At 41.1% G+C, this 14,616-nt stretch overlaps 1 protein-coding gene across 1 annotated transcript in view; it reads left to right on the top strand.

Annotated features, from left to right (window-relative positions):
• Positions 1–14,616, top strand: part of ppp1r37 (protein phosphatase 1, regulatory subunit 37) — a 40,596-nt gene that overhangs the window by 15,065 nt on the left and 10,915 nt on the right. The window contains exons 2-5 of the mRNA XM_070829932.1: positions 1,937–2,034; positions 10,233–10,278; positions 10,416–10,516; positions 14,154–14,273. Coding sequence (XP_070686033.1) covers positions 1,937–2,034; positions 10,233–10,278; positions 10,416–10,516; positions 14,154–14,273 — 365 coding nt within the window. The remainder of the gene's footprint in view (positions 1–1,936; positions 2,035–10,232; positions 10,279–10,415; positions 10,517–14,153; positions 14,274–14,616) is intronic.

Here is a 14,616-nt window from a genome sequence, read left to right as displayed (position 1 = left end):
CTGAAAAGTGAATCAGACACATTCTCACCTTGGAGAGAGAAATCGAAACGCTGACTGCAGCACAAAGTCAGATTCACACACACCCATGTACATGCACGCACTCACACACACACCGGCCCCATGTGTTAGCTCATGTGTTAGCTATGTCACAGTAGAAGTATAGATACTGGTTTGTCTGTATCAGCATGTACCGCATACTCGGAAAGTATTTATATTAGGGATGCGCATTTCAAGCAAAAATACTATTCAGTAGTCACTGTGCACTATTCAAAGATTTTTGGAATTATTTGATTATTTGTTAAAACTTCACTACCTTGTTGTTTTTATCAGTTATCAATTTTTTTTTTACACCCTTAATGCTGAAACACTTATGAAATTACTTATGACAGAGTTACACGTACAGAATTTAATTGAAGCATTGAAGCGCTTTGATTAAAGCAGACCTTGAGGCGATCGCTGTCCACGACATTTTCCGTCCACCAAGTCCCAACTCCCAGCAGGAGGGGGGATCGCCCCTGGGAGGAGGAGAGAGAGAGAGAGCAGGGATAAGAGCTAAGCTAACCCAGCTCGTACCTAAGGCTGCTTCTAGCTAATGTCCGGTCACCGCAAGATCGTCTGGATGAAATGGGACTCGGTCACATAAACTGTTTGATTGGATTCGATTTTCTTTGATGATACATAATTTAATGACCATTCGAATATTGAAGTCATGGCCCATCCCTAATTTATATGTCTGTGTACACTACTTGAACACTGAAATAAGTAAAATGCTGGTATAATGCACATCATCCTATCTGTATTTTATTTTTTGTCCTGATCTTTCTGAGTTCCTGCACACTTGCCATAATTTTTCTCTTTTTTTTTTTTAGTTTCTTTCATTATTTTTAAGTCTTTTTTTGCCCGAGTGCCTCAATTCATCTTTCAGCAGAGTCTCTCAGCCAGAACAGTGGGTTTGAATGTTGCCCAGTCATCTGACTGGAGTTAGCCCCCGCAACCGTCTGGGATGGTAGCGGTGGCTGACCCACACACACATACACCAAGAACAATACTTCCTTTTTGCTGACTTAAGTAGGGGAGCCCTTAAAGGGGTTACAATTTCTCATTCTCTCTGTCAAGAGAGTGCTCCCCAAGGCAGACACACAACAGGTCACGTAAAAGAGACCATTTTCCAAGTGTTTCCCAACCCTTCACATCATTATGTCGATAATAAATGCAGTCATGTTGGGATATCCTTTGCTAATATGAAACAAGATCAAGGTACATCCAGCTAAAGCCCAATACATTTCAGATACTTTGTTTTGCTTTACAAATGTTGGTTGTCCCAAAACATAATTTCAGTTTGTTGCACTGTTCACACAGGCACCTCATCGTCACAAGCGAGTAACCTGTTGAATGAACTGCAGAGCGTACAAAATATATGACCATCAGTTAATCTAATGATATGACAACATGGGCCAGCAAGCAGTGTGAGCACAGCCACTTTGGATTAAAAACATTTTGCTTGTATTACAGAATCATATTGGAACTGTGGTGCGTTTGAAGTTGCTGGAGATGATAAAAGTCTGTCTAAATCATGTCCCAACCTTCCTTACCTATTATGCAAAGTATTAACCATCAAAAGAAAGCCGTCATGCACTGAAGTTGTCACACATAGTTAAATTGGATCACGAGGTTTAATGCACGTAAGTGTGTGCTGTACTGTATCATGTTGAAATATAAATATGATAAACCAAGATTTTCAACACATATTAAACAACATTAAAGGATGCAGGGGAAAATGTGATTGACACATACAGTACTTTGTATAATTTTTCACTTGGTCTGATTGTTTTGTGTGTGTATTTACCTCCTAGAGAGGGGCAGATGTCCTCAATGACACAAACCAATAAAAGTGACTCTAACCTTTTTTTGTTTTTTAATTCTCTGTGTTTTGCAGCTCAGAATGTGACGGTGGAGGAGATCCTCTCTTCCTACAAGCAGGCCTGTCAGAAACTCAACTGTAAACCCATACCCAAAGTGCTCAAACAGATACAGGTGAGGTTCAACTTTACACAAACACATTTTGAACAGACATATCAGCGCTCTCACACACATGCACTCAGCTATGTGTTTACTAGGGACACCTAGCTTTAACTGATGCAGTCTAATACAACAGAGAGCTATTTATATTATTTAGCCTATGTACCTAATAAACTGGCTACTGAGTGTAGCCTCCCTAGATATTTGTCTTTTTTGTTACTTGCTGTTGAAAAAGGAAAATATTAATTTCACCCAATGAGGAAGTGCTGAAATGCTGAAAACAAAGTCAGAGAAATGGTGCAGAATGAGGGAGGCCATTTCTGCTTGAAATTATGTTACTTGCCACCTCTAGTGGAACGTCATAATCCTCTCTTAAATCCCTTGGCAGAGTGGAAAGCCATGACAACCCCAGCCCTCTGAGCTCCTGCTTTTTACCCCCTTTTCACTCCAATTTGATGTGGCCAATTCCCTTGTACTGCAGTCCTTGTCACTGCAAACACTGGTATGATGAAGCTGCCAGCGGCTGCTTTTTGATGGTAAAAGCTTCATCAGAAGACAAAAATGTGCTCAAAAGTGCATGAAAAAAAAAACCCGCAGGTCTCCCTGCAGATAACCCAGCACACCGCAAGTGCAGATCCCTGTGCTTTTTGGAATATACAATAAAACTGTAGGTTAAACCAGGGTTTTTATAATGAAGGGCAATCTCCTGTAAAAAAAAAAAAGTACATTATGAATGAACTCCTCTGATAATCCTTCAGTCACAACAATTAATCCGTTAACAATATTGTCCCTATACAACATACCTATTGTAAGTCATTTTAGGTTTGCCAAAAAAAAAATCACAACATTTAACTCCTGAAATTATAATATTAGGTGATTTTCCTAGTCTGATATCACGTTCTGTGGGTTTTGGACTGGTCCACTTGCCAGGTAGTTAAGCAAGTGCCTCTGTCTTTGCAATTCAAAAGTTTTGATGCAAACTCCTCACTTTTGGCAAGATTTCATAGACTGTATATAAGAAGTTGATGTAGCCACTGTTACGTCACCTATTGGTTTGTGGACTTCGGGTTTTGCTTTAGGGCAGGGGTGTCAAACTCAATCAAAGAAAGGGCCAAAATTTATGGTCTAAGTCGCGAGCCAAACGGGCTCAACATTTAGTGAAGACTAATAGTGACTCTTTTATTATAGTATATAATATAATATAATAGAAATATGAATGTAAACAGCCAAACTACAAACAACTTTTCCTCAATAAAATAAATAGAATTTTAAATATTTTTTTTATTTTTTGTTCTATCCTGATGTTTTGTCTCATAGTATCATCTTATATTTATATTCTTTAATTATGGCCACATCAGCTCCACAAACAAGACACACAGGTTCACCTCCGACAGACAAACAGGTAAAACTCTGCCCCCCACCTGCTTTGAAAGTCTCTGTTTTCAAAGTCCACTTTTCGTTTAGCCATTTATTTTGGGGGGGCTAGCTTAATGGCGCGTTTCCACTAGTACCTACTCAGCTCTACTCGGCGTAGGTATGGAGTAGGTACTAGTGGAAACGCGCCATAAGTGTCGCTATAACAGCGCTGATCGATGCATTGATCCGCTGATCGGTGTGTCATTATACCTGCGGGAGGAGGGGCTGCTGCACGGGTCCTGATTAGCGCGGCAGCTGTTCAGTGCATTGTGGGATTTGTAGTATTAGAGGTGGGAGTGCTGTTTACCAACGGGCCATTCTTAATAGTCACATGAAATTATCTCGCGGGCCGTATATAATTGTAGGGGAACCCCCATCTTGGTATCATAGCCGTCTGGTCAGGTCAAGGTCATGTTCAGTCAATCCAGCACTGTAGTATGTAGGAATTGTAAGCAGTCTGTTATGATTAATAATGTTTGTGATGTGATGACGGTGTCTACTTTGTGTTGGTCAATGATATAGCTTTTTATTGCTACCTAGTGAGCACTGTGATTTTCAAAGATGACACGGTAGTGAAGGTGAAGATGACAACAACAACACTGGAGCTGTCAGAGCACACAGTGATTGTAAGTTGTTTATATTCTGAGTTCATTATAGTTTACATCCCCAGCATCATTTAACATCAAACTACCCATAACGGCACTACTCTGTCACTTTCCCTTTCTGACCATGTGTTTGGTGTTCGGTGCGAACCACAGTAGTCTGAGTCTTCTATTTTTAATAAATCTTTGATTTGAAAGACTAAACTTTGTCTCAGTGTAGACCAAGTGGAAACGCTACAATAGAAAATTATATACTAGATATTACAATGTAATGTTTTGTGTTGCTTCTTGTGTTATTTTTAGATTGAAAGAAAGAATGAGGGGAAAGTGATGTGCTGCTTTTTTTCCTGTTTGCTGTGCCTGAACACTCTTTACTATTACTATCTATTACTATCTCCCAAATGCAGTGGTAGACTGTAGGATAATAATAGGTAATAAATAAAATACTATTGAGTGATTTTCCAACATACTGTTTCTTATCTTGTTTTATCTTGCACAGGCTTCATGGATGACATGGTCTTTTGTGCAGTTTCTCCATGCCAGTTCTATTGAACATGCTTGTACAATGGCTGGATAAATGAATTCTAAGTTAAGCAAATCTTTCCTCTCTCCTCAGAGCAGGCCAAATTGATGTATTTAATCACGAAAATTTACATTTTTTTTACCCCCAGACCCACCTAGTTATCCCCTGTTTTCTCTATCCGCGCAATGTTCTCACCTCTTTTTTTTGTACCCTTACCTGTTTTCATCTCTGAATATTGACAATCGGTACCTTGTATGGACAGAACTAGAAACACAGTGATGTGTTGGTCACATTGAGAAGTAAGTTGTCTGAGTATGTGTAGTTTGCTGTGACAGAATTACTGCCTCCTGGTTGGAGAGCTGGACTGAGCCACCAGGAAGTTTGATGGGGGGACGTCGAGATCAACACAGGACCACACATTCTACTTCTACTTCTCATTCTAAACACTGAATAGGGTTGGTCACAGGGGACAGGCACAGACCAAGGCCTTAACAAAAGTGTGGTAGTGTGTATGCTGTGTGTAAGTTCAGAACTGCTACATTACAAATTACTGTATGTATCACACAGCCATACAATATATATACAGTAGTAGAAAGTAGTCCAGTTTTAGCAGCAGTGCTGGACAAGCTGGCTGGGAACAGTTAGGAAGTCCTGGTAGCTCCACCTAAAACTTCTTTGTAATTGTGAAGGTTCCTGTTCATGAGGTTGAACAAAATGTATTTCCTTCTGGTGATGAAAACACTTCAAATGCCTGTTAATGTGGTTTGAGGCCACAGCATGATTCACCATGACATGACTCTGGACAAGTGCTATGATCCAGTAGAGGTGGACCTTTTTCAACAAGGATGGTTGTTTCTCCCAACAGGCAGACGACTGTTTTGTGTCTTTTTTTTTTTTCCTGCCCTCTCTTGTGGGTTAGCCAGCACAGTCATGAGTCCCATAATCCCTCTGCATAAGCAGTTCTTCAAATCCAGTGGGGGAAGCCTCAAGGCTGTTTTTATATTTCTGTCGACCTTGTGCCGCTGTACGTGAATTGGTGCACATGCTTAATCTGTATTGCGATTGTTAACATGTTCAAATGTTTCTGCTGTATGTGAGACGTATTGTGTCAGAGGACAGAAAGAGGAGAGGAAATGTTAATTAATGGGCACAGAAAACAAAGACTTTTTAACCTATTTCTCAAGCAGCCCACTAGTCAGCAAGTCTTAAAGATGCTGGAAACCTGATACTAGAGGATGGTACATGAGTAAAAAGGCTCTTATGCAAAATTCTCTTAAATGAATAGGAGCAGTTTTCCAGTGTCTTTGTGGCCTGAGGGAGATGAGTGGTGTTTGTCCTGCTTCTGTGCTAAAAACTGTCTTTTTTATTGTCCCCCTGCCTTTGGGGGGGGGTGCAAATTTACTTACTGGACATGTTATGTTGATCTTGCCTCTCTGCTTGTATTTGTGTGGCAGCATCCCGTCACCGTACCGATTCCCCTCCACTGAGACTGGGACAGACGAGTTGGCAGTTTTAGCTTTTGCAGCAGAGGCACATTAGCACTTTCTCCTGTTCGTTCTGTTGCACAGTCGCTGCAGCACACACTCATAAACCCTCAACTGGGCCTCTCCACTGGAGCTTTGCACAGTTGTACCTGCAGGTGTGTGCCCATGTGTGAGGGATGAAGTTGAAGTAAAGCGAGCCCCACATGGAAACACATTTGTGATTCGAGAGACTCTGCAAAGAAATCCCCACACGCCTTGTCAGCTGAGGGAAAGAAGTTGGGTTAACATCTCAGCTACTTGCGGAAATGCACATCACCGTGCTAAGCTGCTGCTTCATTTAGTCCTACAGTCTGGGTACATTTCCACTGGGAGGGGACTGATCTGGGGTTTCTGGTCATCACAGAGGTGTCCCCACCCCCCCACCCCCCTCGCTCATATTCTGTTTTTTTGTGATTGCTCATGTTGGCAAAGTCTGGCCTCTGTCCATCCCTCCCTACCTCTGTAGTCTTTTGGTCCACAACCACCCCCTCTCATTTCTGCTTAGTCATCCTTGCAGTAACCAGCCACATAAACAAGCCAGTCAGACCAAATGGCTGACCGGTGAGAGGGGCGTTTGCAAGAGGAGCTCTGTCTTTTACTGTTTTTTCCTCACTCACTCTAAATGCTTTCTTTATTAAGTCCAACTGCACTGTACACGTGGCGGCTTGCCAGGGCCCCTACAGGTTATGTACATTTCTGGTCGGTTGCTTGTGTCTGTGTGTTCATAAGGGTCACTATTTAGCAGCTGCATGTTGAATGCCTGCTCTGCAGTAACTCCCACCAGAGTCCAGGGACCTGGACACTTGGTAGCCTTGTGTCACATTTCTGCTGCTGCAATTCCCTCAGGGACAAGTGGTTTCCGTATTATGCAATGTCTCGCACGCAGCCAGGGTGCACACTCAAAATATGCAGAAACATCCCCTCTTTAGACTGGTTTGGTATATCTGAAATTATGTAGTATATCATTTATGTAAAATGAAAATAATTGTTTTGCTGCACACATCGCATGTACAGCCACACTTTAAGTTTAACCAACTTCCACATGCTGCACAGACAGCTTCCTCTGTTATGCCGCTGACGCAGAGACATACTATAACTCTAATTAGGGATTCACTTCAGGCTGCGGCCCGCTTCAGTGGTTCTTCTAGACCAAATATGTAAACCGTGCATTAAAGCATTTCAGAGGCATCTCCTTTTGTTTGGAAAACACAACTGATGGATCATTTTTAACCTTAGTATCACATGATCCATTGTGCACCACTCAGTTCAAGCAATCCTCATCTTCCTTTTTAAAGTCTGCGTGTGTCACATGACTGGCATATATAACTATTTCTTTAAAAGTGGTGGTATGTTTACCAATCACTTCATGTAAACTAATGAAAAAGCCACTGCCAGGTTTAAATTGTGGAAGTCAGGCGAAACCTCCAGGGTTTGTTTTCATCAGCAACAGGAACATGTTGTTTATGACAGAAAATTGACGTTTTATGGATGTGTTTAACATTAACTTGGCATTTGACATTTCATCAACTCACAACAACAGCATAATACGGGAGTGAGAACACCTGCGCCTATTGCTTTCTATGTAAGCCCACACACCAGCAGCATCTGTGTGTCAGGATACACCATCGTCTTGGTTTTCCCTTTTTTGGTGAATTCACTGTTACCTCTGCATGTACAGAGCGTGCAATGTGTGCTAGGGACATCAAAAGATGCAGTGTGGCAAGTGTGTTACACTTAAAGCAGTTTCAGCTGTTGAAGAAATGGTTTGACAATCAAGAAAACAAGCTTATTCTCTTTCTGGCGTAGACTTTGACGAGAGGATCAAAACTATGGTCGTGTCTGTACAGTAAATATTAAGCTGGAGCCGGCAGACGATCAGCTAAGCTTAGCACAACAACTGGCAGAAGATATGAGTGTAAAACCGTGCACTGTAGTCCTGTTCTGTGTTTGCATAGTTTAAACAAATTAGATATAATGTTAATTTGTGTTCTTTAGCTTGTTCTTTTTTTTTGTTTTGTTTTTTCTTACCTTCAGACAGACCCAGGCTAGCTCTTCCTTCCTGTTTCCAGCCTTTGTGCTAACCTAAGCTAACTGGCTGCTGGCTGTAGCCTCATATATAGCAGACAAAAAAGTGGAATCAGTCCTCTCATCTAACTCTCAGCAGGAAAGTGAATAGTGTTCCACTAGTGTGAATAGTGAAAGTTGACAACAACCTTCTGAATGCCCCATTTGAACACGCTCCCGTGACACCTGACTGTCTCATCTGGGAGAAGATGCAGGTTTATCCCGGTCGTCTGGTCCTCTTAGGGATGCTTTTATGTTTTGAAAAATTCAGCTGATTAATTTTGACAACCGTCTGAGATCCATTAACAGCGGGCCACTATAAGGTTTTTCTCTGCATCTCCACCTGTCTTTTTCTGTATGACACCCAGATATCACATTTCTCTTCTAACATCAGGCTAATAGGACACTAGTTTTGCGTAAGGTCCTTTGACTAAATCACACTTTGTACTAGTAAAACATATTCACGAAAACAGTGGAAATATATAAAAGAGGCACAGTATAGCAGGAGTTCCCACAGAATTTAATGAACAGGATGAGAAAGCTCGATGTAGTCCACCCACAAAACACACTCCCATACCATCACTCATGCAGAGACTCACTGTGCGTCATGTGCTATTTTGGGATCTGGCAGCTCTGTCAGAGAGGTATTTACACTGATTAAATCATCCTCACTGACAGGTGCCCAAGTTAATCGTAGGTGAAGATGGTCTAGCTGTGAACTTGCCCAGTGATGTGTGTTTACATAGTCCAAACCATCTGGATGCCGAAGAACATTTAGGGTTTTTGAATTGAACCATATTTCACGTACTGTTGAATTTTCATGCAACTAAAGGGTCAGTTGGTTTCACAGCTGAATTCTCTTTATAACCACTGCAGTGGGTTGTTGAGTGTCATGGTGTTTCCTGCTGTTTGTATTATGACAATGCAGTTTTTTTTAGACGCGGCAGTTGTCACATAACATCATCATGTTTTTAGGGACCTGTTGAGTCATGCAGGAGGCCGTGAACCCTCAGTATAACTAAAACATCATCAGTATGTTCAGACACACACAGATAAGTGATGGCAGTGTGGCACGAGGGCAGAGGTTATGGAGTTCATGCTGAATGGGCTGGGCAGTCAACTAGAGAGAGGGATTTGCTGGTACATAGTTTCGAGGGCAGCACTCTGTATGTTTTCATGATTGTGTGGGTGGTTGGATGTTTTATGAGGGCAACAGGTTAAATATCTTTCCACCTTTTGATCTGTGATGCTGTGGTGTCGGACTACATCACAGGATGAGTGACTTGGTCTAATTAAACACACACAGACAGACAGCTGTTCATTCTCAGGTTTTACCTATCCGGTGGTACATAAAGTGGACTCACAGAAGTTAACAGTGAAGGCACAATTGAAGCCACATCCCCATGGGCTTAGGTTTGTCTGTTTTAATGGCACTGAGCTGTACTGAGTCCTGAACACATGTCGTTTCTACTGCATCAATACAGAAGAGGAAAGTGGGACAGGGACAGTCTCCCCTCCGAAAAAGTGTATTATTTGTGAGGGATGCGGGGGGGCAGGTGACGGTGAGGAGTAGACAGGAAATGGGGGTGAGAGAGGGGGTTATGACATGCAACAAATGTCGCTTGCGACACTGCGGCTGTGTGTGGCTTGGGTCATGTGCTGTGACCATTCAGCTACTGAGGCGCTCCCTCAAAAAAGTATTACTGCAGGGAGGAAGAGTACAAGCAGAAACTGCCACAGTGAGCTGTTTTGAGGAAAAGCAGGAGACATGAGGTCTTTGACCGTAGTCGTTGTACTTTGCCATGCTGTCTTGTGGAAAACCATGTGCACTGCGTTCGCAAGGCTTGATTGATCACAGTTACTCATGTCTAGCTAAAAACTTACCAATGGTACCAACACTGAAAGGCACATTGACACACACATAGCAAACATGTCCTGCAGATGCTTTTCTTTGCAGCAAAGCTTTACCTTAAAGAAGTTCTATATGTCTATCTCCTTTTTTTATTGAATTGCTTCCAGTGAAAACATGTGAAAAGCAACGTTTTCTTCCATGCTCACTGTCCCTTCTTCTTTTTTTCTCCGTAGGAACTGAAAGACCTGACACAGCGAAATGAATGCTTAGATCTAAAAGGTAAGCACAAAAAATATCAAATGACAGTCATACAGCTATAACTTGTATAACTTTACTCATTTTATTAACTTTATTTTATGCAACAACATATAATGCACTGCTGCAGAATGGTTAATTAATTGTGTGTACGTCTTTAGGTGAGAAGCTGGACTACAAAGCCTGTGAGTCTCTGGAAGAGATTTTGAAGAGGGTCCAGTTTAAAGTGATAGATCTGGAGCAGACCAACCTGGATGAAGATGTAAGAAGATTCTGCCCTTAAAATCTGTCTCTGTCTCTTTCCCACAATTCATTTTCTCTCAGTGCAGCTAGCATACTTCCATCTTTCATCCTCAATTCATGCCTGCTCTCCCTGTTGCCTTGCACCTTTCAGTCACACTCTGATCCTCCTTTTCACTCTTACTGCACTGGCAGGATGTGGAGTGTTTGTCAAGGGTTTTCTCCAGATGTCCACTAGTGTAAACACCATTAGAGACGTTTGGGCGGTAGACACGCACATTCAGAGACAGTAGTGCTGCAGTGGGGAGCAGATGGGACACAGGCTCTGACCACTTCCTGTCACACAGAGCTCTAAATATACTGTACAGCACTGTATCACATGCAGACACACGCTCTGCTTTTAGCCACAGTCACACAGGATACGTTGCTTTAGGGTAGGAAGGGTCACTTTAATTACTACTCATTATTTTATTCCCATCTGGCAAAGCTGTGTCAGTACTTTCACCCTTTAACCAAATAATTAATTTCAGCACTTTTGTAGATGGTGGGATGATATGAATAATGGCAATATAGGTTTCAAATTGTTCCCAAAATAGGCTTCAGTCTGTAAATGTTTTATGTAGAAGGAATGTTTTCATCACATTTGTTACATACAGTGTACTTTAGACTTTTTTTCTTTCTTTATCTGATCCCCCATAGGGGGAAATTCTCAGATAGGGGGAAATTCTCTTTGGTGAGAAGCAGCGAAGGTTAATGTGACCTAAAAACAGGGCACCTTTTAACATAGAAGCATGTGAGAGGAGCTAAACATACCCAAAGTTTACCCCATTTTCACCTGACATTAAAATACAATCTGGATCTAAAGTTGTTATTCAGATATGGAAAAATGCTTGATAATGACAAGTGTAAACACATGTAGAAGGCAAAATGATATGAATGTGATTGGATCAGCCAGATAACATTTGGAGGTGGTCAGGTTTGCATTGTGATTGGATTTCGTTGTAGTTTTCCTGCTAACAAAAAATACAAGTAGTAATAGCAGCTACTTTTTTTATTGACAAGTCTGCCACCCCATTCTAGCTAACGCATAGAGATCCAGTCACGGTGTGGGCACAGTTGGGATAGCAAGAACACATTTTGATACTAGTCGTAAGTGCTAAGACCCATAGATCAGATCTCATTATCTAAATAACGTATCCAGATACGGATCACATGAGATGGACCAGTGTTCTGTGTGGGGGATTCCTCATGCTGCTCACATGGTAGAAGTCCAGCTCCATAAGATGGCACTGACAGCATGTCTAGGTGAACTCACAAATTTCAGCCTCAAGTTGAACAGTTGTTTTTCCAGTTGCATCCATTAACATTTTAGTGTGTGATTTTACTTCATCTGCAATCAGACATAGTACACTACACCAAGAGAAGAACAAGGAAATTAAAAGGCTTCTTTAAATCTGAAAATCACACAGTGCTGAAAAACAGCATAAAGAGTTCAGATAAATGAGCAGATAGTCACAATGAGAGGCCACGCAGGTTTTCTTATTTATATACGATGCAAAATACAGGAGGTTGCATTACTTAAAATATTTTACATATGATGTTTTTGTCAGATCTTTGTTTTAGAAAATACACACACAGTTTAAACATACTCATACACGCAAACACACTCACCTAAACACACACACATACACCAGAGCTTCACATCATCTAAACAAATGCACACTGAAGCAAGCACTTTTCTCACTCAACATGTAACACTGCCCCGGAAATATGAGTCAAGTAGCTGAATGAGTCAGTGATTGAGTCACCAGCAAGCAGCATCTCAGTCTGGGATAAATGTCTCGCCTTAGGCTCACATGAAATGCTGAAAAGAGAAAATATTAAGGAAGTGTTCCTACTGTGGAGGAGGCGTGCATGGAGGAAGGTGGGATAGAAAAAGGAATCAAAAGGGAAAGTGAGAAGATGGGTTCATCTTTGAAGGGAGCGACGTACAGTAGATGGCTTGATTTGGCAGAGCCTCATATCTGCAGTACTGGTGTCTTGTAGGAAATTAAAGGGAAGATGAAAAGAGAAAAATATTTTTGGGGAGGAGCACGCACGAGGAGCTCCAGCACAGGCTGGCTTTTATAGGACTGAATGTGACTCATCTTCCCCCACCCTGTACATAAACACACTTGTGTATATTCAGTAATGTCTCCCAGTATACACACACTCACACAAAGGGGGAAAGGTTATGAGATGCTATGCAGCAGCCTGTCTGATTTGGTTACTTCTCATCAGCCTCAGTGGAGAACAAACTTGTATGCTCATACTTTTAATCTCATCCTGCAATTGGCTGTACAGGAGAAAATTAATCACTGGCTGTAGAGTTGTTTCAGTTTGTTTTTGAAAGATATGAAGGACACAGAATCCACATATGAGAGCTAATGGCCCAGTAGCTAATTCTTCTGTTAAAATGTGCTAATAATTTGTTATGTAATGAAAGCGAATGAACAAATGCAGCAAAGCAAAATAAGCAGCCATCCACCTCCACTCTAGTGTCATCAGCAGATGGAAGATGGGAGAGACGCACCCCCACAGCGCCACCAAAACCAAAATGAGATTAAAACACCCTGATCACATGAGGGCACTTTTGCCTTATCCTGCGTCACCTGACATTTCACTCCAGTCCTCATCAGAGTTTCATGCCCAGCAATTTTAATGCACTGATGATTTTACACATTTTTTCAGCACTCACATTATCTGTAGAATATAGAGCTGAAACAACTAGTTAGATAATTGCTAACTTGTTTGACACAAGTGCCGAACCTTTGATGGTTCCAGCTTCTCTAATATTTCTATTTCATATCTTTGTAAACTGAACTTGTTGTGGGTAGAAACTGAGTTTTCATTGTGTTGGTAAAACAAAAATAGATTTTAAGATGTCAGGTTGTGGTCTGGGAAATCATGATGGACATTTTTTGCAATTTTTTTATGTTTTGTAGAACAAACTATTAATCAGTTAATCTGGAATTAACAGAAAATTAATCAACAGCTATTCTGCCAAATGATTAGATGTTGAAATCATCATGTTTTAAGCAAAAATGCCAAATAATTGCTGGTTCCAGCTTCTCAAATGTGAGGATGTGAAGATTTAGCTGGACTTGGATTTCTTTGGGGTTTTTTTTCTGTTGAAGACATTAATTTTGACTTTAAGGAAACATCGGTTGTTTTCAACTATATTCTGAGATCTTACAGACAAAGTTGCAATTTAATCGGTTAATCAAGAACAGAATCAGCATGTTAATTAAAATGCTATTCTGAAATAAACTTAATTCAGTGTTATATCGAGAAGGTTGGAGCATTTATATTGTTCATTTTAACATGTTCACAGTTTGTTTATCTGCAATTGGAGACATTAGTCCAGACAGGTGTCTTTTGACCTCCACCCACGGCCCTCATGGAAACACCTCTGCAGGTCTCTCCTCCCCTGAGGCGCTGTTACTGTGGCCACAACCAATATCCGCCCCAGACTTTATTTTGTGACATCTCTATCAGGGTTTTGTCACTGTGACCAACTCTGTCATTTATTTTAAAATGTTGGATTTTAAGCTGAAATGCCATAATGGTTAATATCTTCCTCCTATTCTTTTCTTTGTGCTTCTCTCTGTGTGTCTCAGGGTGCATCAGCTCTGTTTGACATGATCGAGTACTATGAGTCAGCCACACATCTCAACATCTCCTTCAACAAGCACATTGGCACACGGGGATGGCAGGCCGCAGCTCACATGATGAGAAAGGTGAGAGATCGTCTTCCTCTTCAGTGGATAACAGCATTTATTTATGGTTCAACAAAACACACCAATCCAAGGAATGACGTGTTAAAGTCAGAACAATTTTTCCAAAATTATCCCAAGATGTTCAGACAGACATAAAACATTTGGAGATTAGTCTTTCAATCGTATATTCCACCACCATATCAATATTGTTTTATAATCATTGGCACCAGGCCAGGGTTTTTTAACACCATGTTCTACAAGAGGTTAGTCTTAGATGTGGAAAAAACTATTTCACTTTCACTTTAGCAGCACAACAAAGCAGGAAATGCACACAAGAAACACATTTAAAACAAAGAACATACGA

This window comes from Pempheris klunzingeri, chromosome 4, assembly GCF_042242105.1.
Source record: "Pempheris klunzingeri isolate RE-2024b chromosome 4, fPemKlu1.hap1, whole genome shotgun sequence".
In the NCBI taxonomy this organism is placed as follows: Eukaryota; Metazoa; Chordata; class Actinopteri; order Acropomatiformes; family Pempheridae; genus Pempheris; species Pempheris klunzingeri.
Note: the sequence above shows the minus strand (reverse complement) of the source record. Positions and strands in the feature narration are given on the sequence as shown.